The sequence below is a fragment of the Coffea arabica genome, chromosome 1c (assembly GCF_036785885.1).
Source record: "Coffea arabica cultivar ET-39 chromosome 1c, Coffea Arabica ET-39 HiFi, whole genome shotgun sequence".
In the NCBI taxonomy this organism is placed as follows: domain Eukaryota; kingdom Viridiplantae; phylum Streptophyta; class Magnoliopsida; order Gentianales; family Rubiaceae; genus Coffea; species Coffea arabica.
The window spans coordinates 1,054,866-1,082,420 of record NC_092310.1 but is presented as its reverse complement, the minus strand read 5'-3'; the positions used below and the strand labels follow the sequence as shown (position 1 = coordinate 1,082,420).

Here is a 27,555-nt window from a genome sequence, read left to right as displayed (position 1 = left end):
GTTGACAAAAATTTATGTGTCAATACCTTTTCCTATTTTTTTAACTTCCTTTTAATGATAAAGGCTACAATATTTATCAAATATGTCCATCAAAGGGAGGTGAGTGTAATTTTTAATTTTAGAGGGCATTTAAGTGTAATTATCAGAAACATCGAGGGAGGTATCTAAAATTATCCCGAATCCAAAATATGTTAGGTTGTTAACACCACGGAAAGGTATCATATCCCACATTGATGTGAACTTCTCCAGGGACTTCGTGTCTAGCTAAATGCAGTATATGCATACTGAAAAGAGGTCTAATTGGAAATTCATGTAACAACAAAAATATATAGCCAAATATAATCGTGTATAAAACTGTTTTTGATTTCATTGATACATACCAAAACATTATTTAGCTCCGCGATACAAGCCTATTATAAGCTTACGATAAGGTAAAATGAAGGGTTAAAAGCATTAAACTCTCCTAAACTTTACCCTTAATTATGCTTTACCCCTCTATTCAATAAATAGGCACTTTGCTCCCCTAATTTATGTTTTAGGACAAAAGTTCCCCTTTATATTAATTATTATTTTATTTCTTTTTCTCCCTTTTACCTTTGTCTACTTGTCCATTTTCTTTATATTTTATGTAAAAAGACATTTTAACAAAGAACGAATGGTTGGACCCCTTGTCATGCCCATTAAAGCAGCCTAATTTGATGGTGCAAAAATTTTTCTAGTCAAGGAAGTTTTGGTGTTTTAAAAAAAAAGTAAATGTATTAAATGGGGGGGAGAGAGAGAGAGAGAGAGGCATAGAGGATTAGTGAAAAAGAATAAATTATATGAAAAGGAAAATAGTGAAAATAGTTGAAGAAAGTAAAAAAGAAAAGGAAGAAATTATATGAAAAAGAAAACAAAAACAAATAAGAAGAAGTTTGCCGAAGGCATTGTCTAGTGGTTAAAATCAAAAACTCAGGAATTAGAAGTATTGAGTTAAAATTCCCCCTTCTTCCATCCCACATTTTCTTGCTTAAAAAAATAAATTTAAAAATGAGAAGAAAGTAAAGATTTTTTTTTCTTAAAGAGAAAGTTGAAAATTTTGGTCACACCCTTTTAATACCGGTGTAATTGGTGATGGAAGGAAGTGAAATAAGAACTATTTTTTGGGTGAGAGAAAAAGTAAAAAGACTAAATGGGATTAAAACATCATGGACTAAAACACTTTGCATAAAAAGTGAAAGGACTAAATGAGCTATTTGTCAAAAAATTTTCCATCCAAATTGGTTGATTTGCTAGAATAAAGTGATTGCAGATTGGAATTATAGGGACAAAATGTATTCTCAATGAATTTTTAGGAACAGAAATTGTCCAATTTCCAAATATTGGGGACCCAAAGTATCATTTTTCCCTTTCATTTGGACTATTATTCTAATTATATAAAGTAACTAAGCTTAATAAATATTGCAATCGCAATATTGATACATAAACAAGGTTGGTTAATGAATATCCATTAAAAATAATTCTTTAGCTCAGTTTTTGCATGAAAATTTCCCCAAATTTTCAAGACAAGGTCTGTTCAAGATGAATGAATCATATGAATGAGCAAGATAATTTATAATTCTAACTTTAATTAACGATGTAAAGGAAAATATCAAATCACTGCTGTGAAATATGATTGGGTAATATACATGCTTAGGTTTAAAGTCTGCTTTTGAATTTGAATGAGTCATTGAAAATTGGTTACGTCCAAAATTTGAATGTATCGACGTGCTAAGATACATAAGGCAAGAAAACATAAAATGAAAAGGTCCATTTACATGCAATTACCTTGAAGCAGAATGTAGTCCATTTAGTCAATATAATACACACAGATAATTACATATCGTTGGTTTTGCAAAAGAAGGTGGAAATTCGAGTTCTGAAGCCAAATGAGAAAGAATTAATTAAGCAAAGTAATTAAATCATTTTCATAAATTTGACTCTTTCTTGCCGATCCCATCTGCTACTATGTAATGTTGGATAGAGTCTGTGAATTTTAAATGGATTAGTTGTGACTAATGCATCATTTTATTAGTTGTGACTAATGAATTAATTAAGCAAAGTAATTAAATCATTTTCAAAGGCAATTTCTTCAAGAAAGAGTCTCGCTTCTACCGCGTCTGCGCCAAAAGTCCGTGCATCAGGAAATATAACTTTATGTGGCCAATAGTTAATACGGTAAACATGGAAATATTTTTACAGATCAGGTTGAAATTTTGTTCAATGCCGTATGTTATGTAAATCATACAATATTTGGTGTAAATATTGCAATTTTAATGTAAACGTGAATTTTGTCATATCATACAATATAGGGCAAATTACACTTTACTTCCCTGTGAGTTAGTGTTTTTATACATAGCCCCCATACGGTTTCAAAAACTATACATAACTCTCTCATGATTTGAATTAAAGTGTCAAAGTGACGAAATTTGTAATTGATAACAGAGTCACCTAAAATATCAAAAATACCCCTATATTAAGTTGAAAATTATTTATTAACCATAGGGGAATTTTGTGTATATTTTGAAAAGCATTAAACCACAAGGGGGTTATATGGTAAAACATTAAACCATACGAAATTAGTGTATCATGCATATTATGTTCATATATTTTCGTCACTTCAGTCATTTTAATTTTTAAATAAGAGTAATTTCAACATTTCATAGGTTCCGTTACAAATGATCATTTCGTCATTTTGATACTTTAATCGAAATAATGGTAGGGTTACGTATAGTTTTTGAAATTATAGGAGTATTATGTACAAAAATACTAAATCACAGGAGATAAAGTCTAATCTGTCCTACAATATATTTGCAACTAAATCGAAATCGTATGAATTTATGCTAGAAATTGTAAGAATTACAACGATTGGATTGAACTGAATATCAACCGGAGAGCCACCTGATCCTCTGTTTACATGACCTTATGGACTTGATATAATAAATGACCAAATCAGTCTGACCGTACTTGCACGAGGAAAAGATAACTGTGCAAGTAGTTGTTGTAGAATCATTCATGAGTTGAATTGTGCAGAAAAAGTCTACAAAGACCTTAAGGAGCATTTTGTATCCTTTAAGACAATGAAACAGACTGAACAGTTCAACCAAAAATATCTATAAATAGACATCTTTCCCACATATCCTTCCACCACCAGAGAAGAAACAAGCTTCCATCTTTCTGATTAGCTCATACAGTTCCATACTTACTTTCTGATGACCATGGCTTTTCGCTTCCATATAGCTGCAGCCATCTTGGCACTTGTTTTTACAAGTGTCCATGCATCTGATCCAAGTCAATTGCAGGACTTTTGTGTGGCCGTTCCTGATGCCAATGCCGGCGGTAAACTATATATATTGCTTTCGAAAATTTCTCGACTGTTGCATGTTATACTTGAAATATAACAAAATAATGTGTGACAAACTAACTAAGCTGATCTTTGTTACTGCAGTATTCGTGAATGGAAAGATATGCAAAGATCCAAAGCTTGTGAAACCCGAAGATTTCTTCTTTCAAGGGCTTAACAAGCCAGGAAGCACATCAAATCCACTCGGATCGAATGTAACAGCAGTAAATGTCAACCAGATTCCAGGACTCAACACTTTCGGTGTTTCTTTAGCACGCCTCGACTTTGCACCTTACGGTTTGAACCCTCCCCACACTCACCCTCGTGCTGCCGAGATCCTCGTTGTTTTAGAAGGCACTCTTCTTGTTGGCTTCGTTACTTCGAATCCAGGCATGAACATGAAGAACAAGCTCTTCACCAAGGTTTTGAATCCAGGAGATGTGTTTGTGTTCCCTGAAGGCCTCATTCATTTTCAGTTCAACCAGGGACATTCCAATGCTGTTGCTTTTGCTGCTCTAAGCAGCCAGAATCCAGGAGTCATCACCATTGCTAATGCTGTTTTTGGATCAAATCCTCCCATTTATCCTGATGTTCTCACCAAAGCATTCCAAGTTGACAAGAATGTCATCAAATATCTTCAGTCACAATTTTGGTGGGATAACCACTACTACCCATAATATGGGTAATACCCTCCAAAGGAGCTTCAGGGTGCATAAATCATTGGGTCTTTAATTTACACTTTGGTCTCCTTAATTACTTTATATCATACATTATTTGGATCCCGTTGTTAGTACACTAACCCTGTGAACAATAATGCACTGGCATTTTCCTTGGTATAGGAAAAATGTAATTTGTGGAATCGCTACTTTTTTTTTCCTAATTTTGTACTCTCAGATACAATCAATAAATGAAGCAAATTTGTTTTTTCTTTACTTTTAGAATTTTATTACAGGAAAAGTGAACTCTTCCAGATTAAAACAATGCATGCATCCTGCATCTCCAAGGACTGGATGACTCTCCATCCCATACTCTAATTGTCCAGTGTGAAGCCTTTGGAGCACTTGTAAACAGTATTCAAAGTGCAGCAAAATCTCATACCCAAAACAACAACCACAAAAAAAAAAAAAAAAAAAAAAAACCTTGCAGAATCCAAAATATCTATTTGTCAGATTGTTAACACCATGAAAGCCTATCATATCTTGCATATAATGAAGCCAACAAGAAATTTCAGATATTTGCATGACATTGTTGTTCGATCATTTGTTCATTTAGGTGACAGGAATTATAAGCTAGAGAAACTTTTGGCGTTGTTTTATTTATTTATTTTTCTCTATCCTAAAGCAGTAGAAGGTACTCGACCTTGCTCCTCAGTCTACAAATACTACTACTGCTGTGGAACTATGCTAGTTTGTATTGAAAAGACCAAGGGAATGGCAGCCAACCAGCATCAAAGGCAGAAAGATCTTAACAACCTTCACGAAGGTGAATTGTTTGAGGCAGAAAGAGCTTAAGAATTTTCTCGTAATTATGCTCATGTTTTTTAACTCGGACTGGATCGACCGGTCCAATCAGTCAAATCAGGAAATGGCAAAATGTCTGGTCCGAATTATCCTACAAAATCGTATTGATAGAAACCGGAAGAACCGGATTGTGTCAAAGCTTTCCTTGTTTTTTTGAAAAGGTCAAAGCATTTTTAATATTATGTTTTGACCCCAAGGTTATTTAAAATTATTAATATACCTTAAATATTTCGTACTTTATAAATGTTGTCCCAAAGTTTGGTATCATTTTTCAATTAAGTCCATAATTTTAATTCTAAACTTATTAATTTTCATTGAATATTATAAATTGCTACTTGATTCTTCTAGTTTTTTGTATTTTTTAAAAATATATTTTAAACATCAAATATATATATCTATATATATATACACATATATATGAACATACCTTTATTAATATTAACATGCTCTTAGGTATTTTACATACAATATTTTAATTTTTAAATAATTTTTATATATGACATCATCCGGTTCAACTCCGATTAAACCCGTTGACCCGTGACTCCGAGTTCGATCGAGTCGATATCCGGTCTGAGTATGAAAACATAGGCTCAAACTTGGATGTGTTAAAAGATACCTACCAAGTCTTTGCTGCTTCATTGCAAGAGAAAAGTACCATCTTCCTTGGCAAACATAAAAATGTCTTTAAGATGACGAGTTGTCTTTAGTTTCTTTAACCCGAATTGAATCATGATTAAATGTAGAAGGATCCTGTTTGTATATGTATTGCATAGTTCAATAGCTTGTACAATTATGTATGGTATCATTTGAAAAAGTTGCAATGTAACGATTATTTAGAGTCTTTAGACTGTTCATGTTTGACCAACATCCTAAACAATAAACAGTGCAATGGAAATGCGTTTAAGCTCTGTTTGTTTATTGGTCATGCAACTGAGAATTTGTTTCCTGGTGCTGTAAACTAGTTAAATTTGTTTTCCTCCTATGTGGATTCAAATGTCTCTAGGAATTCATTTTAAGCTTGAATGAGCAAAATAAGAATTGTTTCTCAAAATAAAATTGAAGAAGAGTCAGGAGAGTGTATAAGTCTCTAATAGCAATATTTTCAATCACTGACTTTTCTCTATATGTGCCATACCCAATTACAAACAAACAAATGACATAACTAATTGAAAATCAAGTGTCATGGATGATAAATAAAGGATTAAGTAATCTTGGAATTTTTTTTCTCTCAACAATTCTATTAAATAAAGTTATTTTTATTTTTCTTTCTCTTCTAACAACTTTTGGCTCTTCATTTGAATTTTTTACCTAATTATGTAAATTAACTAAGTTTAGTAAATATTATGATGGATATTTGATACGTATGAGAATTCTCTAATAGTCATTAATTAATTCTTTAGCACATTTTTACAAGAAATGTTCTTTAAAACAACGTCTATTCAAGATGAATAAATCATAACAAATTAGCAAGATAACTTATAATTTTAACTTTAATTATTTGATTCAATGATGTAAACAAATATATCAAACTCTACTATGAATTTTGATTGGGTAAATATGCACTCCTTGCATCATTGCGTTGGTTAAATTTTGGTTTTGAATTGAATTAGTACATTCAAATTGGTTCCATGCAAAATAAAGGATAATTCATCAAGGGTTACGCCCGTATTTTCATCAACATTAAATAGCATAAATAATACATGGCAAAATTAAACTAATCTCTTTCTAAAAAAATTTAAATTTCAACAACTCCAATATGATTTAGAAGTTATAACTGCCAATCTATACATGCAAGTCCTAGTATGATTTCGAAAAACCTAAAAACTAGAAAGAAAGAAAAAGTCCACAACGTGCTATGCTACGGAGGCAAGAGACAGGAAAGGAAAAGGTCAATATAACCAATTATCACTAATTATCTCCCATTAGATAATGATTGGTGATTGATATCCTCATTAATTGATTGATATTTTATCAATAATTAATTAATATCTCCTATTTGTTAATTATTGATTGATATCTTTATTAATTGATATCTTATTCAATCAATTAGTTAGAAAAAATTATTTTCAGTTATGAATTTTTGCAGGATTTCCATGATGGAAGGAAACCCTAGAGATTTTTGTGTTTGCTAGTAAGGGTCTCTAACCTAACTTATAAATGGTCTTTGATATTCCATCAATTGTACACTTTTGGATTAGGTATAGGTTAGAAGATCATTACTCTAAATTCTCCTTCTAATTTTCCTTCTTCTACATATTTTATTTTGTTAGAATAGATAAGAAGAAGTCAAAGACACAAGAAGAAATCAACTTGTACTTGACAACAATGGTTAGAGATAAGTATATTTAAATTTCCACTGCGTAGTTCATTCATATGTACATAAATAAGTTTAATAGCATCTCCATGGACTGGATGAACTCTCTGTACCATACTTTAAATTTTTTAATTGCTCAATGAAACCTTTCAAGCGCTTGTAACAAATATTCGAAGTGTTGCAAAATCTTACCCCTTCGAAAAACAAGAGAAAAGCGTTTCAAAATTCGTGTCAACTTTTCTACAGAGTTCGTGTCTAAAATGCAGTGTATGCAAATTGCATCCTCAGAAGAGGTCTAATTGGAAATTCATGTAACACCCAAAATATATAGCTAAATATAATCATGTATAAAACTGTTTTTGATTTCATTAAAACGTACCAAAAAATTATTTACAGCCGTCTCATGTCCCAAAGACAATGCATCAAGTTATGAACAAATTGTAAAGAGCACAGAAATAGTGAAATATTTTCTGTATGTTTTAGCTCAACGATACAATACCTAGTTATAAACTTACAATGCGATAAGGTAAAATGGATCTAGACAAAAGATTTAAATGAATATTGCATCTCAACAACTCACTCCAACACAAAATATGTCAACAATTGGAACTACCTACATGGGATGTAGCATTTACCTAATATTTGTGAAAATATACAAGCACTTGGAAGTCGCCCATTCGTTTGCTATCCTACTCATGTATATATCTCATCGACTCATCGTGGTTTACCATGAATTCCACCTTTATGAGCAAACCAAGCCGTTCTAACAGGTTACAGACTTTGCCTTTCTGAAGGCCTATAAGAAAGATAAACCGAAAAGAAAATGGTGAAAAAAGTTGAAAAAAGTAAAGAAAAAAAAGGAAGAAATTATGTAAAAAGAAATGAAAAAAATTAAAGACATTTAGAAAAGAAAGAATAGTTGGATCTCTTGTCATACCCGTTAAAGCCACCTAATTTGATGGTGCAAAAAGTTTTCTGGTTAAGGAAGTTTTGGTGTTTAAAAAAATGTAAATTATTAAATGGAAAAAAAAAAAGAGATAGGGGATTAAAGAAAAAGAATAAATTATATGAAAAGGAAAATGGTGAAAATAGTTGAAAAAAGTAATATAAAAAAAGGAAGAAATTATATGAAAATGAAAACAAAAACAAATAAGAAGAAAGTTTGCTGAAGGCATTGTCTAGTGGTTAATATCAAAACCTCAAGAATTAGAAGTATTGAGTTAAAATTTCCCCTTCTTCCATCCCACATTTTCTTGCTTAATAAATTTAATTTAAATATGAGAAGAAAGTAAAGATTTTTTTTTTTGCTTAAAGAGACAATTGAAATTTTTGGTCACACCCTTTTAATACCGGTGTAATTCGTGATGGAAGGAAGTGAAATAAGAACTATGTTTTGTGTAAGAGAAAAAGTAAAATGACTAAATGTGATTAAAACATCATGGACTAAAACCACTTTGCATAAAAAGTGAAAGGACTAAATGAGCTATTTGTAAAAATATTTTCCATCCAAATTGGTAGGGATGGGCGCGGGTCGGGTACCCGCCCCATTCACCATTTGGCTGACCCGACCCGCACCTTGCGGGTCAGCCATTCTTTGACCCTTACCCGCCCCGCATATTAGCGGGTACCCTAGATAGGGTCGAGTCAAAAGAGGGTTGGGTACCCGCTAAGATGCGGCGCGGTTTAGGGTCACATAATTAAAAACCCGCGGGTACCCGATCCGCCCCGCATATATATATTTTTTATTTTATTTTTATTTTTATACACACACTATAAAATAAGAAGAACTAAATAAGTAATTTTATTGAACAAATTGCATTACAAATATGAGAGACTATACTTTATTTACAAGATTCATTTGTAGAGGTCATGATCTTATATTTTATAGAAAAAAGTTTAATTAATGTGGAACATATATATTAAAAATTGTGCTGCTTATTTCAAATTTTTATTGATTTCGAATTCTTTTAATTTTTTTCCTTTATCTTATATTTTCTTTACATGCTTGTTTCTTGGTGGAAAACATTTTTTTAGAAAAAAATTTATTAAATCTTAAATGAATGTGTAAAATGTAAAATTAAATTAGTATAAATCATTTTTTAAATTAAATGATAAATACGGTTAATTTTGCCCACCCCTACAAATTGGTTGATTTGCTGTCATAAATCGAATTGATATTGTAGGGGCTAAATGTATTCACGATGAAATTTGAGGAACAGAAACTGTCCAATTTCCAAACATTGGGGGCCCAACGTGTCATTTTTCCCTTTCATTTGGACTATTATTCTAATTATATAAAGTAACTAAGCTTAATAAATATATCGCAATCGCAATATTGATACATAAACAACCTTGCAGAATCCAAAATATCTATTTGTCAGATTGTTAACACCATGAAAGCCTATCATATCTTGCATTTAATGAAGCCAACAAGAAATTTCAGATATTTGCATGACATTGTTGTTCGATCATTTGTTCATTTAGGTGACAGGAATTATAAGCTAGAGAAACTTTTGGCGTTGTTTTATTTATTTATTTTTCTCTATCCTAAAGCAGTGGAAGGTACTCGACCTTGCTGCTCAGTCTACAAATACAACTACTGCTGTGGAACTATGCTAGTTTGTATTGAAAAGACCAAGGGAATGGCAGCCAACCAGCATCAAAGGCAGAAAGATCTTAACAACCTTCATGAAGGTGAATTGTTTGAGGCAGAAAGAGCTTAAGAATTTTCTCGTAATTATGCTCATGTTTTTAAACTCGGACTGGATCGGTCAAACCAGAAACCGGCCAGGCGTCCGGTCCTAGTTATCCTAAAATACCGGATGGATAGAAACCGGAAGAACAAATTGTGTCAAAGCTTTCCTTTTTTTTTTTTTGAAAAGGTCAAAGCATTTTCAAAACTATGTTTTGACCCCTAGGTTGTTAAAATTATTAATATACCTCAAATATTTCGTCTTTATAAATGTTGTCCTAAAGTTGGGTGTCATTTTTCAATCAAGTCCATAATTTTAATTCTAAACATATTAATGTTCATTGAATAATATAAATTGCTACTTAATTGTTCTATTTTTTTGTATTTTCTTATTAAATATATTTTCAAATATATATACATATATATATATATATATGAATATACCTTTATTAATATTAACACGCTCTTAGGTATTTGACATACAATATTTTAATTTTTAAATAATTTTTATTTATGACATCATCCGATTCAACTCCGATTAAACCCATCGACCCTTGACCCTGAACTCGATCGAGTCGATATCCAGTCCGAATATGAAAACATAGCCTCAAACTTGGATGTGTTAAAAGATGCCTACCAAGTCTTTGTTGGTTCATTGCAAGAGCAAAATACTAAGGATGGCAACAGGGTGAGGTTGGGACGGGGACCTCTCCCCTACCCCCGGCCCGGCTGCCTACAAATTGCCCCCTTCCCCCCATCTCTCGCCGCCCGCTCCCCTCGCCCCACCCCGCTTCCCCTATGGGTGCCCCCGCGGAACTAATAAAAATTTGTTATATAATTTTATTATAGTTAAATTTTACCAAAAATCAAGTACTAAAATATCAACACATCACCAAATTATTATTCATTGTAATTTTACTATTGAAACTTATAAAAACAATCTAACTAAAGTTATTTGAATATAATCCAACATGATGAAATAAATATAACTAAAGTAGTTAAGTTTTCACTTTTGGTACAAATACAATCACTAATTTATTATTGTGCTTGTGCTTTTTTTATTGAGAAAAAAATGTTATTGTATTAAGTATAATTAGGGATTTAGTATAAATGTATTAGTAAATTTAATATAACTAATTAATAATTTTTATTAATTGATATATATAACTATTAGTATAATTGATAATATCAATTATATTACATATACGAATATACATTATATAAGACATATAACTAATAGTATCATTATCATAAATTTATAACTAATTAAATTAAATAATAATATATACTTATATACATATATTTATTTTTTTTTAAGCGGGTGGCAAGCCGGAGGACTGTTCCCCCACCCCCACCCCCGCCCCCGCCCCATTAGTCCCCCGCGGCCACCCGCCCCATTGCCATCCTTAAAAAGTACCATCTTCCTTGGCAAACATAAAAATGTCTTTAAGATGACGAGTTGTCTTTAGTTTCTTTAACCCGAATTGAATCATGATTAAATTTAGACGGATCCTATTTGTATATGTATTGCATGGTTCAATAGCTTGTACAATTGTTGTGTCATTTGAAAAAGTTGCAAATGTAACGATTGTTTAGAGTCTTTAGACTGTTCATGTTTGACCAACATCCTAAACAGTAAACAGTGCAATGGAACTGCCTTTAAGCTCTGTTTGTTTATTGGTCATGCAAATGAGAATTTGTTTCTTGGTGCTGTAAACTAGTTAAATTTATTTTTCTCCTATGTGGATTCAAATGGCTCTAGTAATTCATTTTAAGCTTGAATGAGCAAAATTAAAATTTTTTCTCAAAATAAAATTGAAGAAGAGCCAGTAAAGTATAAATATCTCTGATAGCAATATTTGCAATCACTGACTTTTCTCTCCTATGTGGTATAGCCAATTTACAAACAAACAAATGACATAACTAATTGAAAAACAAGTGTCATAGATGATAAATAAAGGATTAAGTAATCCTGAAAATTTTTATCTCTCTCAACAAGTCTATTACATAAAGTTCTTTTTATTTTTAGGGATAATTGGGAGGTTTCTGACAATTTCACTCAGCTCCTTCCAATTTTAGAAAATTACGCTGACCTCCCTTGCATTTACCATTTAAGTAACATTATAGACCCATTAGGCTAGAATTATACTTAAGCATCCTAAAATACCCTTATGCAATATCATAACGTCAAAAGAAAGTGAAAAAAAGGTTTATTGATCAATTTAACCAAAAAAAAAAGTAACAAACCTTTTTATCCAAATTTGCTATGCTTCCACGATAATTGTAAACCCAAAACTTCATCAACCGTTCAAGCAAACTCCAATTTAATTCCCAAATTCTATCAATTTTGGTATCACTAAAATCCCAATTTTACCAAAATTGCACTCCAACTTAATCTCCAAATTCTATTAATTTTGGCATCATTAAAATTCCAAACTCTACCCGAATCACTTTACAAATAGACCATAACCACCACCACCAACTAAAACGCCCTCAAAAGCTTCCCGCACGAAATTAACACTATATTTTGTCAATTGGCTAATCTCACATCTCAAATTGTGAACCCAACACCTATCACATATCACCTGCCTTGAACAGAAGACTTGGCCAACTATTATTGATGTCTATGCCAAGAGCAACCCCATATTCCAATGGCGTTATGAACAGAGAAACGAATCTTTATGACAAACCACCACCAATACTTGTAAATCAAACAAAAATGAAACTAAATGAAGATATTAGATTCGAGTATGTAATAGATATAATAACATAACCTAGAGTCATCCCTTTTTCTCTTCTAACCATAGCCCATTAATTTCATTTTTTTTCCTCTCTATCACAACCATCTTCATCATTTCCATCTAATTTGACCATGAAATTTTCATTTGCTCCCTCAATTTGTAATTTTGGAAATTTTGATTCTTTAATATATGCAAATTATATACGAAAAGAAATAAACAAGGGGACTGATAGTTAAGTACCACAAAAAAAATAGACAAAAAATAAACACTTCGGATAGGTTTGCATGGTGGTATAGTTGATGGGTAGAAGAGACTGTGGGGTTATAGGTAGGAAAGAGAGAATCATAAGAGATAAAACAAAAGGGAGGGAAAGAGAAAAGAAACTGTTGTTAATTAAAGTAGGGTTGAGGATGATGCCGAGTTGTTACAGGTTTTTATATTTTCTTTTACTTTTGGCTTGGTTTTTATATCCCACATATGTGGTAAATTATCTATTAAGTAGAGGGTATTGTAGTCATTTTATTGAACCGAGGGAGATTTTTGTAATTTTCTAAAATTTGGGGGAGCTAAGTGAAATTATTAGAAACCTCAAGGGAGGTTTCTGAAATTATCCCTTATTTTTATTTCTCTTCTAACAACTTTTGGCTCTTCATTTGAATTATTTACCTAATCATGTAAATTAACTAAGTTTAGAAAATATTATGATGGATATTTGATACGTATGAGAATTCTCTAATAGTCATTAAAATAAATTCTTTAGCACATTTTTACAAGAAATGTTTTTTAAAACAATGCCTGTTCAAGATGAATAAATCATAACAAATTAGCAAGATAACTTATAATTTTAACTTTAATTATTTGATTCAATAATGTAAACAAATATATCAAACACTACTATGAATTTTGATTGGGTAAATATGCACTCCATGCATCATTGCGTTGGTTAAATTTTGGTTTTGAAATGAATTAGTAAATTCAAATTGGTTCCATGCAAAATAAAGGATAATTCATCAAGGATTACGTCCATATTTTCGTCAACATTAAATAGCTTAAATAAAACATGGCAAAATTAAACTAATCTCTTTCTAGAAAAAATTTAAATTTCAACAACTCCAATATGATTTAGAAGTTATAACTGCCAATCTATATATGCAAGTCCTAGTTTGATTTCGAAAAACCTAAAAACTAGAAAGAAAGAAAGAAAAAGTCCACAAACGTGCTATGCGCTACGCAGGCAAGAAACAGGAAAGGAAAAGGTCAATATCACCAATTATCACCGTGAAGCAGGAAGTAGTCTTCTTTTTTTTTTTTTTCGAAACGATAAGTGATTTTATAGATGAACAAAACCTTTACAATTTTAAGTAAAGACTTGAGGGAACTACACAGTCAGTGCTAACTATCACTGATGAATCCAGAATTCCTGGTCAACAAAAAAATCTAGCGCATGAGCGCTAATCCTATGAGTAATATGGTTAATATCCCTGTTAACTAGGCAAAAGGAACACATACGAAACAGGTACTTAAGGTTATGTATATCCTCCAGCAGTGTGACCACTCGCATATCCGAAGATTTTGGCTGCTGGATAAGATGGAGTGTCTGCTTATCCTGGACCTAAACTTCTAACCGCTCCAAACTCTGCACAGCAGCTTTACAAATCAGTAGCTTAATTGCAGTAAGTTCATCAATTAGCTTATGGCCAGAACATCTTTCCCGTAGAGCCCATCCTCTCATCAGTTGTTGGTTATCCAAAGAGACAGTTGCTCCAATCCCCATTTGGGGGCTGTCTTTGCTCTTTTCGATAGCAAATCTTAATCTCAGAATGCCTGCTGTTTGTTCTTGTTGCTGGGGGGGTTGCGGCTGGTCTCCTGTTTCTTCTGTACTCCTCTTTAAAGCAGTGAGATTAGCTTCACCATATTCCAACCATTCCTCATGAGCTTTCTGCACTATTCGTATTGGGGGATGGAAGCAGGAAGTAGTCCAGCTAGTTAAAATATACACAAATGACTACCTATCATGGTTTTTGCCAAAATGTTCAAACTTGAATTTTTTAAGCCAAATGCACTGTATAACAAAGAGATGGAATTAGATCCTATACAACATCCCCAGATGATTCTCATATATTTGACTTTTTCCTGCTACTCTCTGAAACCTAGATCGAGTCTGTGAATTTTAAACGGATTAGTTGTAACTAATGCATCATTGCACTAAGGTTAGGAGTTAAAATATCAAATAGCATTGGAAGAAAGAAATATCAAATGGCACCATCTCTTCAAGCTGCACCAAAACTCCTGGCGTCACCCAACATATGGTAAACTTGGATGGTCTCACATGATCTTATGGCCTTGATATAATATAACTATTAGGAAATTGGCTTAATTTCTTTTAGGTAGAATTCTTATTTTGTGTGGAAGTAACTAGTTTCCTAATTGATTTTAGTTACTTGAAGTAGTAGTCAAGTAAAACTCTATTTAGCTAAATGCGATTTCCTACTCTATATGAGTTTAAGAAATAGTATTGGTTTCCAATTGTTATTTAGTTTTTTGGCAATAATGTTATCTATAAATAGGTGGGTTGGCATAACACACAAAGAGAAACACTAGGAGATACAAGGGGCATCATGTAGCCTTATACATGGGGTGTGAGAGATGGTATACAAGGGTTGGGTTTGAATTCAAGTTGTATTCTTGTAAAAGATTTTCCTCTCATAATAAAGAACAGGTTTCTCTCCCTGGATGTAGGCTCAATGGTGGAGCCGAACCACGTTAAATATTGTGTGTCGTCTATCTTTCATGCTTGTGGCTTGTTCCTCATTAAATTGTTGTGTACTTGATATTTCAATAGTTGTTTATTCCGCACTTGGATCCTAACAAGTGGTATCAGAGTTTGGTTGCGAGACTGGGCTACTCAAGGCTCGTAGTTGGATCCTAGTTAACTATTGAGATTAAGTGGGTTGGTGGCTATTACCAATTAAACAATTTAATGAGTAGTATCCTTGTTTCAATGGTTTGGCAAAATGCATTAATGGTGAAGGATGGGAAGTCTAAAAGCACAAAAATACTTGACGGTGAATCTAGGCAGATGATTCAAGAGTCAAGGAAAAGGTGAAGTCCAATTTTGATTTTGGACGTGAATCGGTGGAGACTTTCTCACACCTCCAATGGTTGATACTTCATCTCGGTGGATTTTAGATTTTAGTTATACTCTTTGGATGGTGTGGCACGTGTCCCAAAAAAACAAAAAAAAATATAATTTTCATGCTCCAGAAGACTCTGACAGATACGAGTTTTTCGTTTTAGGTGCAGTTTTGAAAACCACACATGGCAAGACAATCTTGATGATGGAAAGAAGTATGGTGACTTTACCACTTGATTGCCTCAATAGTTAGGGTTAGAGCTCACAGAAGGGGATCCCAAATTGCAAGTGGTGGTGAGAAGAAATCCTGTAAAGGAAGATGGTGAATTGAGGCACCTTCTCACGAGTCAACTGGGGGTTGGATTCGGGATAACTACACATGTTCATTTGCCGATTGAATCAATTTGGTGTCAGGACTGTATTAATTCGGGTGTGTAGTTTGGTACCATATTATTTGGTAGTTGAAGGCAAATGGTTGCTAAAAGAAATTTTTGTCAATGTGGAGATTTGTTAGAAAATTGGCTTAATTTCTTTTAGGTAGAATTCTTATTTTGTGTGGAATTAGCTAGTTTCCTAATTGATTTTAGTTACTTGAAATAGTAGTCAAGTAAAGCCTTATTTAGCTAGATGTTATTTCCTACTCTATATGGGTTTAAAAAATAATATTGGTTTCCAATTGTTATTTGGTTTTTTGGCAATAATATTATCTATAAATAGGTGGGTTGGCATAACACACAAAGAGAAACACAATGAGACACAAGGGGCATCATGTAGCCTTATGCATGGGATGTGAGAGAGGGTTCTTGGGAGATGAGAGATGATACAAGGGTTGGGTTTGGATTCAAGTTGTATTCTTGTATAGGGTTTTCCTCTCATAATAAAGAACATGTTTCTCTCCGTGGATGTAAGCTCAATGGTGGAGTCGAACCACGTTAAATATTGTGTATCGTCTATCTTTCATGCTTGTGACTTGTTCCTCATTAAATTGTTGTGTACTTAATATTTCAATAGTTGTTTATTTCGCGTTTGGATCCTCACAATAACTTGATGGCCAAATGAGTCTCTCCATACTTGCATGAGGAAAAGATAATTGAGAAGTCGCTAGTAGTTGTTGTAGAATCATTCATTAGTTGAATTGTGCAGAAATAATTTACAAAGAACTCAAGGAGCATTTTTTATCCTTCAAGAGAAGAAAACAGAATGACTAGTTCAACCTTACATGGCTATAAATTAGGCATATTTCCCACATATTCTTCCACCATCTGATTAGAAACATTGTTTCATCATAGTAGGATAATTCCTTTTTGATAACCATGGCTTTTCGCTTCCATATAGCCGCAGTCATCTTGACACTTGTTTTCACAATTGTCTGTGCATCTGATCCGAGTCCATTGCAGGATTTTTGTGTGGCAGTTCCTGATGCCAATGCCACCGGTAACTCTGTTATTTCCAAAACTTTCATCGTGACTTTCTTTGATAGTATTATACTGTTGCATGTTGTGCTTAAAATGAATGCACTAGTTAATTTTGTCACATGCAGACTAACTTCATTGAACTTGGCTAATGCAGTATTTGTCAATGGAAAGATATGCAAGGATCCAAAGCTTGTGAAACCCAAAGATTTCTTCTTTCCTGGGCTTAACAAGCCAGGAAGCACAGCAAATCCACTCGGGTCTAATGTAACACAAGTAAATGTGAACCAAATTCCAGGACTCAACACTTTAGGTGTTTCCTTAGCACGCCTCGATTTTGCGCCTTATGGTTTGAACCCTCCCCACACCCACCCTCGTGCTACCGAGGTCCTCTTTGTTTTGGAGGGCACTCTTCTTGTTGGCTTCGTCACTTCAAATCCGGGCATGAACATGAAGAATAAGCTCTTCACCAAGGTTTTGAATCCAGGAGACGTGTTTGTGTTCCCGCAAGGCCTCATTCATTTCCAATTCAACCAAGGAAAGACCGACGCTGTTGCTTTTGCTGGTTTTGGCAGCCAGAATCCAGGAGTCATCACCATTGCTAATGCTGTAGTCGGATCAGATCCTCCAATTTCTCCTGATGTTCTTACCAAAGCATTCCAGGTTGGAAACGACGCCATCAAAAAACTTCAGTCACAATTTTGGTGCGATAACAACTACAACCCATAATATGGGTAATTCTTGAAATTATGGGAGATTCATGGTGCGATAGTAATATGTTAAAGGATAAATAAATTGGGTCCTTCACACCTTGATCTCCTTACTAATGTACTTGAAACCAAACATCATTTGGACCCTTTTGTACCACTACTTCAATTCTAAGATGAACAATGCATTGGCACATTATGTGCTACCGGAAAATGCAATTCATGGAATCACTACTTTTTCTTTTTCTTTTCTTTTTTTGGGTACTTGTCCATCAATGTATGATTCACGTTTTTCTCTTTTTCCTTTTTTATTTTTTTTTTGTTCCCCTCCTTCTTAGATACAAGAAATATCGACTCCCCACAGCATCCTGTAATAAGTATTTAGTAAATTGTGTGTAAGGGTGATGCTGAACCAAGTAGATTGATTTAATCTCGCAAGCTACCCAGTCAACAACTCAACTCGAGCTTGTTTTGACCGAGGTCGAGCTACTCTTTTGAGCTCACGAGTCGAACTCGAGCTCTAATATTTTATACTCAAAGGCTTGGCGAGCCTAACGAGTTTTTTATAATATATATATTTTTAGTTTTTTATATTTATTATTATGAAATATCAATAATATCCTTTATTTAAAATTATAAGTAAAATATTAATTTTATTGTGTGAACTTGATTAGACTTGAATAGGCTCAATTAAACTCGATTACACTTGAATAGGCTCGATTGAGTTTGATTTAATTCGATTAGATTTAATTAAATTCAAACTCGAGTTCGAATTCAAGTAAGAACAATTGAAGTCGAGTTTAAGTTCGAACTCAACTTCTAAAAGATCGATGAGGTCGAATCAAGTTATTTTATCTCAAGCCGAAATCTAGACTCGAGTAGTGCACCACTCTAACTCAACTCGAATGGCCTCTCTAATTGTGTCCATAGCTTTGCAAAATCCAACATCTTGATGTTAGGTTGTTAACATCACACCAAAGTACCACATTGCAAAATTTTGCTATTTTCCAGATACTGTCATGCCAGTTGTTGGATTTCAATTTCTTCACTGAAATATCTTTCTTCCAATATATGTGTATTGCCACTTCGGAAGTGGAAACTTGCATAGCTTTTTAATTAAAAAGGGTAGTTAGAAATATATGAATCCTAGTATACAAAACAAGTTCATCCCTCGTCCACAATAATAGAGGACATGAAATTATGACTCTCCTCTTTTCTTTTTTTGTCTTTTTTTATTGTGGAAATTATGAGTCTTCTCTAGGCAATTATTTAAAAAAAAAAAAAAACAAAGCAATACTGTTTAGTATTAGTATGAGTCTCTTTCTAATATATTAAGTATGAGTCCCTTTCTAATATACTAAGCATGAGTCTCTTTTAGTATTTCCAATATTTCTCTACAGATAAAGCAGTAGAGTGTTAAAAAAGAAATTAGATGACTGTCAACTCTTATATTTATCAAAAACCCAAGAAAAAGAAAAATCCACACTCATATTTTTTTGAAATCATAACTATTACTAATAACTTCCATATTTCATTTATTACTTTTTATCAATTGTTCATTAAAAATATCTGTTTTTCCGACTGGCCTTTTAGTACCAGTTGGATTCCGAATTATTAATATCTGATACGGACGTGGATCAACGGCCCAATATCAACTCGATTGTCTTAACAGAGGGCCCACTATTTTTGCTTGGAACCAATATATGATATATATCCACCAAAAAAAAAAAAAACAAAGAGGGAAAAATATTTTCTAAACATCTCTGCTACAGTTTGGTTTTCCCAGCTGCACTCGCCGGTCCGGCCGCCGTCGCCGCAGCCGCAACTGCCGTATCTTCCAGGTTTTTTTTAAACCCTCCTATAATTCAAAAAACCAAGTGATTTGGTACTGGAATTTATAAAATCTTGGGTAAATTTCTGAAATCGTTAGTTTCTTCCTTACAAGAGAGAAAGAAAAGGGGTTGGGAGATGAACTTTAATTTAGTTTCTTCCTTACAAGAGAGAAAGAAGAGGGGTTGGGAGATGAAATTTAATCAAGGCAAGTTCTCGTATCTATGAGTTTCGTTCTAATCAGGTGTGGATTAGGGCTAATGGTTTTAAATGCTTTTATCATATTTTGGTTGATTAAATGACATTGCTTAGTGCATGTTGTCTTTCTTTTGTATGTGGTTTAGCTCCATGATACAATGGATCAGTAGGGTTGTTTTCAATTGTGAATTTGAGGTAGGAAAGAAAACTAGGTCTTTGATGTAAAAGTTGAATCCTTGTCTACTTCTAGTTGCAAAGAATTTAGTATTTTACCTTTGTCTTAATCCAAAATGAGCATTTTGTAGATTGCGTTGGTAATTTTTTTTTTAGTGTTTTATGGTAGTGCTTTCACTTGGGAGCTGGGATATTGGTTGGAGATTTTACATTTGGCAGTAGGATGAAAGCTAATCAACGTTACAACTGGCGATGGATGAGAACCTAGTTTATTAAGAAATTAGCACATTTAGTTTTTAATTGGTGATTGATGAATTATTGTTTTGAATCTTCTGAAGCAGGATAATAAATGGCTGGTGCATCCTCGTCGCTGAAGGAATATTTGAAAAGATATCAAGATGGGAATGAGGAAGAGGACAAAAAGAAAAAGAAGAAGAAGAAGAAGGCTAAACAGGTTGATACTGGTGTAGTTGTTGTTGATGAAGATCCCGTATGGCAAAAACCAGTGAGAATTGAAGAAGAAGAGGAGAATGATTCAGCCGGTAAGTTAGCAAAGTTCTGCCCTTTGACAGTGTACCTTCTAAGACTTTTCAATTTTTTAAGTTGTGATTAATGCAAGGTGTTCTGTGCAGATGAAGAGAAGCCCGTGGTTGATGAGGACATTGAAGTCAAACGAATGAAGAGATTGGAGCTACTCAGAGCTAGACGTCCTTTTGGCTCCATATCTGAGGATGGAAGTGGTTGGGTTTCAATCTCTGATGCTCCTAAAACATCAAACTTTGGTGACAAAGTCTTGGATATCTCACCACCACGTAGGCGGAGGGCTGACACACCATCTCCAGAACATGATCTGAAGTCAGCTAGCGGACGAGATGTTGATCTGTCACCACCTCGTAAAAGAAGAGTTCGGAATGATACACCTTCTCCAGAACCCATGCTAAGGCCTCCTGGCACAGGTGATGCTGAATCGTTGCTAGAACGGACACGTACAACTCGAAATGATTCACCTTCACCAGAACCTGATTGGAGATCAAGAGCAGCAGGTGCAGATTTCTCACCTCCTCGGCAAAGACAGAAACATTACCTAAAAGAAAAGGATGAAAGGGATATTTCTCCTCCTCGTAGGAGAAAGGCTTCATATGATACTTCATCATCAAAATCTGGGTTTGGACCTTCAGAGTCTCGAAGAGAAGTTGTGGATCTTTCACCCCCACGACGGCAAAGGGTACGCCATCTGTCTCCATCACCATTGACTAGGGAAGAAACATCAAGCCCTGGAGATCCAGATTCTGACCTCTCTCCTCCCCGTCGCTTTCATCAAGATCATTTACATACCTCTCCAGTGGCAGATCTTTCACCCCCAAGGAAAGGTAGGAAGGATAGATCTGTATCAAGTGATCTCTCTGCTCGACGGGCCACTCAGCACTTGGATGAGAATGATGCTGCACAAGCATCCTCCGCTTTAGACCTTTCTCCTCCAAGGAAAAGGAAGGAGAAATCTCCAACTTCAAAGCAGCAGGTGAAAACTGGTCTAGTTACTGGGCAAGACCTCAAAGAAGAAATCGCTAGGAAGAAGAAGGAGGATATGTTGAGGTTTAAAGAAATGGATCCTTCTATAAGTGGTCGAGGTGCTGAGCCTGTCTATCGTGATAAAGTAACAGGTAAGAGAATGTCAAAAGATGAGTTCTTAAAATCGCAAAAGAAGGAAGAGAAGCCCAAGGAAGTCAAATTGGAATGGGGTAAAGGATTGGCACAGAAACGAGAAGCTGAAGCAAGACTGCAGGAATTAGAGAGCGAGAAAGACAAACCCTTTGCAAGAAGAAGAGATGACCCTGAACTTGACAGAATGCTCAAGGAAAGAGTCAGATGGGGTGATCCTATGGCACACTTGGTCAAGAAAAGGCAGTTTGAGCCAGTTATGGAAGATTTAGGTGATGATGAGAAGATGAAAGAATCAGGCTTCATCATTCCTCAGGAAATCCCCAGTCACAGCTGGCTAAGAAGAGGATTAGATGCTGCGCCAAACCGTTATGGTATTAAACCAGGGAGACACTGGGATGGCGTTGATCGCAGCAATGGTAAGTTTACTTCCACCTTTTATAGAGTGATATAACCGATAATGTGGTTTCTGTTGTTTCGCACATTGGCCCCATGAATATGCTTTTGTCCAAACTCATTTACGTTATCAATGTTGCTACTAATTATCTGTTTGATCTTGTGCATCTACTAGGTTTTGAGAAGCAAATGTTTAAGAGAATGAATGAGAAACAAGCTACAGAGAGGGAGGCCTACTTGTGGTCTGTGTCTGATATGTGAGGACTAATAATATCAGCATCATGTGATACTGACGGTTGAAACTGTAGAACAGATGCGGATAAGGGATTTACCAGGAGCATTGGATGGAAAATCAACACAGGAAAAAGTTCGTTTCTTCTTTTCTCCAACAAGTTTATCCTAGATGTGAGATAGAGGTATATTTCATGGTTTTTGTTGTAACTTTTTTTTTTTTAATTCGAAGAAATTGAAAGGAATGCTTGGAAGCAGTTGCCGGTTTGGAATTTTTGCTGTTTCTTTTTATCAGATTTTGATTTTTTACTAGCTTATTGATGTGGAGCATCTGGCCAAAAAAAAAATTTATAATTTGCTACAAGCTGTAAAGTTTCTCACTATGTTCAATGATTCTTGGCAAATGGTATGTCTTACCAAGATGAAGTTAGTTGGTTTGCTGGTCCCCAGATAGATGGATTTTTGCAAGTGTAAATCTATGAGACCATTTTGCTTCATGTGGATTTAGCTCGAGGACATTTGTATTGTCCAGTATTGCATTTTGAATCTGATTTGTAGTTGACTGCACAGTCCATGAGATCTTTACTTATGGATTTCTGTCTTATTTGCTCTACGCTCGTACTTTTCAAATGATGTCTTCACCCTTTTGAGAAAAATGGAATACTTTGTTGCATTTTGATCAGTTCGTGTTTATTTCGGAAGTCTTTCATCTGCTGCAGCTAAGGGAATGTCTTTGTGACATGAAGCAGGGAATTCAAAACATGCAGCTACTTAGATAGGGAGCTAATGCCAGTGGTATTGATTCGGTGTTAGGACACAGTCAAAGTTTAGTCAATTTCAAGACAGTGGAAGCAAAATGATGATCGAAACCATGAATTGGATGAGATTTTACTTGGATGTTGAAACATACAGGCAAAAGGTTGTGCTTTGAGCTGTTTCACAGGGTTCAAACTCACCATAGAATGGAAAAGCTAGTGCAAGCCTGAAGGATCTTGCATGAAATATTGTGTATTTTAAATTTCGTTTCTCTCGCTCTCTTTTTTTTTTTTGGCCCAATACTCCACGTTTTTTTTTTTTTTTTGGGTTTAAGCAACTCTCTGGGTATAGCATGATAATAAACGAGGTTTTGTCAGTGCAATGATCAATTCTCATCAAGTTGCAGCATTTGATTAACTGAAACTGCATCTTAATGACGTTTAAGTGAAGTTCACTCCTTGCTACCATTAGGGATGGCAATCGGGTCTAAATCGGGTTGATGGGTCGGGTTGAGATCCGGGTATATCAGAAAATTCGTTGATTCGAATCTAACCCGTCAACCCAAAACGGGTCAAGATATCTGACCCCGAATTCGAAAATTTCGGATTGACGAGTAATTTTAATTTATTAATTTACTGCTGTAATTTTTAATAAAATTAATTTCACACAAGACTAATTACATAATCAAATAATAAAATTTAAATAAATAATCACAAATCAAATTTAAAATAAATTAAAACACCGTAAAAGTGTTTTATCTTAAATCAAATATAAAATAAAGGGCAAATTATCCAATTGACCCTTTAACTCTTTGTCTAAGTAAAATTAAGCCCCTCATCTATTTTTTGCTGACTTTAAGCCCTCGAACTTGTAAAATGGGGAACCCGTGGCCCTTTCAGCCAGTTTCTCCGGTTTTGCAACTGGAGAACCAATTCACACGAATGCCAGTGTGGTTCTTTCAAGGGCATTTTTGTCCTCATATTCTAAGCAAAAAGGGCACACATAATCCACCTTCCCTCCACTGGCTTTGAAATCAACGGGGAATACAGTGGCCAAAATTTCCCCAAATGCCCGCCTAGACTCGTAAACGGACTTCCCAAAAACTACTGAATTGGGTAAAGAAAAATAAATATTCTCAAAGATGCAAGACTTAGGCTTCAGATGAGACATCAGACAAAAGGATCCAACCCCATCTTTATCCACAACCAATACCTCTCTTTCAATGGCGATCTCTTCAGCCCCTCGCCACCACTTCCTCCTCCTGGCCACCTGCACCTTGCTTCTGGTAACATTCTCCAAGCCTACACTCTCCGCTCAGCGTTGCCCGGACTGCGGCGCCACGCCGGTTCCCTACCCACTAAGCATCAGGCCCACCTGCGGCGACCAACTCTACAAGCTCCGCTGCAGCGCCGGCTCACTTTTATTCGACACCTTAAACAACACCTACCCGGTCACCTCCGTTTCCCCTCAACTCCAGCGTCTCACCATTCAACCCTCCCCCTTCCTTGCCTTTCAACATCACCAACAGCAACACCATCTTGTACCTCAATTGTACCCAGACTCTGTTGATCTCTCCTTTAAATTGTACCTCAAGCAGTCTCTGTCATACGTTTATCAACGGGACCAGGAGTGTCAGCGATGGCGGCGCTTGTGAGAATTCGGAGATATGCTGCACGTTCAGGGCGGGCGGGTCGGCGACTTCTTATTCCATTCGGGTGAGGGATGCGGGTTGCCGGGCGTACCGGGCTTTTGTCAACTTGGATTACTCGTTGCCCGTGAGTAGGTGGCCGCAGCCTGGCCTGGAGTTGCAGTGGGTTTCGCCTAGTGAACCCATTTGCCGGAAACAAATGGATTGTGACTCGGAATCCACCTGTGGACTCGACCCAAATTCGAACAGTGGGGTCTGGAGGTGCTTCTGTAACTCCGGCTTGCACTGGGATGCGATCGCTGGATCATGTTCCAAGGGTAAGAAAGACTTCTTGGAAGCGGCCGAGACACAGGTCCAGTGGACTTTGCGGGTGTGGTGACGGGGTGGCAGGGTTTTAGGAGGGTTTTTGAGAAGGAAGAGCAGAAGGGCTTGTCATGAGGAGGGGTTGTAAGCAGAGAGAGCTTCTGGGAGGCCGCGGCGGCCGCGGCTACTGCGGTGGCGACAGAGACGGCCATGGGATTGCGTGGGGGTTGCGCAGGGAAGAGTAAGGGGAGTGAGGGAAATCAAATAGAAAGGTGGACTATGTGCGCCCTTTTTGCTTAGAATGTGAGGACAAAAATACCCTTGAAAGAAGCACACTTGCGTTCGTGTGAATTGGTCATCCGGTTGCAAAACCGGAGAAACTGGCTGAAAGGGCCACGGGTTCCCCATTTTACAAGTTCGAGGGCTTAAAGTCAGCAAAAAATAGATGAGGGGCTTAATTTTACTTAGACAAAGAGTTAAAGGGCCAATTGAATAATTTGCCCTAAAATAAATTAAAACAATATAAAAGTAAAAAATAATATAATACATTATTTGTCTAAATATAATAATTTCAACTTCACACAAGTTAAATAAATTCATTTAGAATTAAGTGATTAATGTCTTTGGAAAAAAAAGAATAACTTAGTTTAGTTAGATAAAGGGAAAAGAGTTCCAATGGCCCTCCAACTCTTTACCAGGTAAAGTTTTAGCCCTCCAACAATTAATGGTAAAGTTTTGGCCCTCGATCTAATAAAATAGCATATTCATGCCCCTTCTGTCAAATCCAGCAGTTAAAATTGACGGAAAGTATTATCTCGTGAGATGCACGACTAAATATCAAGGGCATTTTAGTCTCTAAAGAAGGGAACCTGCAAATCTAGAAAGGGAGAGCTTTGGCTGACCCATCAAGATTGCAGATCTGAATTATAAATTTGAGGCTTGAAGTGGCAGAAGGGGTGAAAATTGGGGGGCAGCTGGCAAATCATGATTCATCAATTTTTGGAACAGCAGGGCAAGAACGTATGCAGTATGCGCCTGCACCACAACCTGCCATGTCTGCAACAGCATTACTATAAAAAACTGCTCAGATTGGAGCAGCAACAACTAATGTTTCACTCCTGAAAGGGTTCGGGATTGTTTCGTCGGCATCAGCTTCCGTCGGGCAGCAGGAGTGGAGTGGGAGAGCAATTGAGTCTGATAGTCATCATTGGCAGCAGGCCTAGGACTTGGGTTGCCATGTGATGGCGGGTCCCTTGGGTGGAATTCTTTTTGTCAACCATTAAAGACCTGCCAATAACGAAGGCAGAGGTACCTTTGGTTGACGAAGGCAGAGGTACCTTTGGTTGATCCAGACACAAGGAAAAATGTATGTCTGATGTCTGAGATTTATTGCAACACCAAGATACTCTGCCACTTTCGCAAGTACTTTGGCAGAACCTTGAGAACCAGAACTCCATTTTATGTATTTACCTCCAATAGCCCAAGATGCAGATGGTGGGAAATTTGAATTCTGTGAAGGCGTATGGACATTGAGATGCCCATGCACTGCAAAATATTCAGATTGACTAAGAGCAAGCAATGAATTGTGACCATCTGGTTCCAGTTGATGCACAACAATTAGCACTTTCGCTGTAGCATTCGGATCGAATAGTTTGATTTTTTCACACTAGGGTTTTGGACCAAAAGGAGTGGAAATTGTTGGAGGGAAAATCAGTGGTGAAAGTGTTTTTACCCTTTCTTTGCTTAAAGACTATAATACCCTTAATATTTGGCCGTGCATCTCGCAAGATGATGCTTCCCATCAAATTTAACTGCTAGATTTGACAGAAGGGCCACAAATATTCTATTTTATTAGGTTGAGGGCCAAAACTTTACCGTTAATTATTAGAGGGCTAAAACTTTACCTGGTAAAGAGTTGGAGGGCCATTGGGACTCTTTTCCCTTAGATAAAATAATTTTTGTGTTTATTAAATTATTTTTAATTCATAAACAGGTTATCGGGTCACTCACGGGTTGACCCGAATCCGATCCATTTTCTTTTCGAGTTCATCGGGTTTGACCCGATTCTGACCCAAACCCACGAAACCTCAATCCAAACCCGTTAATTTCGTGTTAGATTCGTGTCGTGTTTTCAGGTCGTGTCAGAAAGTACCATCCCTAGTTACCATTGGTGGGAAACGTACAGGGTGTAGTGGGTGTAGTAACAACTCTATACCCTGTGAAACAAGTGCACATCATTATCAAGAATTTAGTTTAGTAAGTAGGGACGTTAGTTTGGTGATCTTGAAATCTTTAGTTCGACTTTTATCCTTTTAAAATAAGTGAATATATATATATATAATTAATCTTCTATATATTGATAGTGTATACACTTTCACCATTGGATATATAATACATAATTCAAATTTGAATTTGAAATTTAAATTTTATATATATATCATGCATCCAATCGTGATAGTATATACACTATCAGTGTATAT

At 35.4% G+C, this 27,555-nt stretch overlaps 3 protein-coding genes across 7 annotated transcripts; all 3 read left to right on the top strand.

The window, feature by feature from the left end:
• The first annotated feature begins 3,185 nt into the window (after positions 1-3,185).
• Positions 3,186-4,219, top strand: LOC113688440 (germin-like protein subfamily 1 member 18). The gene is made up of 2 exons (XM_072047713.1): positions 3,186-3,357; positions 3,467-4,219. Exons 1-2 carry the CDS (start codon positions 3,231-3,233, stop codon positions 4,036-4,038), a joined length of 699 nt encoding a protein of 232 aa, XP_071903814.1. The 5' UTR covers positions 3,186-3,230; the 3' UTR covers positions 4,039-4,219.
• Positions 4,220-17,037: 12,818 nt separating this feature from the next.
• LOC113687983 (germin-like protein subfamily 1 member 14) lies at positions 17,038-18,132 on the top strand. Its single transcript, XM_072047709.1, has 2 exons — positions 17,038-17,195; positions 17,331-18,132. Exons 1-2 carry the CDS (start codon positions 17,075-17,077, stop codon positions 17,900-17,902), a joined length of 693 nt encoding a protein of 230 aa, XP_071903810.1. The 5' UTR covers positions 17,038-17,074; the 3' UTR covers positions 17,903-18,132.
• A 1,436-nt stretch (positions 18,133-19,568) lies between these two features.
• On the top strand, positions 19,569-23,506 carry LOC113720785 (uncharacterized). 5 transcript variants are annotated; one of them, XR_003455514.2, is made up of 5 exons: positions 19,569-19,721; positions 20,424-20,624; positions 20,715-22,160; positions 22,313-22,553; positions 23,118-23,506. XR_003455514.2 is itself a non-coding variant. In XM_027245456.2 (4 exons), exons 2-4 carry the CDS (start codon positions 20,432-20,434, stop codon positions 22,396-22,398), a joined length of 1,725 nt encoding a protein of 574 aa, XP_027101257.2. In that variant the 5' UTR covers positions 19,569-19,721; positions 20,424-20,431; the 3' UTR covers positions 22,399-22,640. The 5 variants fall into 5 exon arrangements, 1 of the variants encoding a protein (XP_027101257.2); XR_003455516.2 differs by having other exon boundaries at positions 23,115-23,506; XR_003455515.2 differs by having other exon boundaries at positions 23,088-23,506.
• Positions 23,507-27,555: the final 4,049 nt, after the last annotated feature.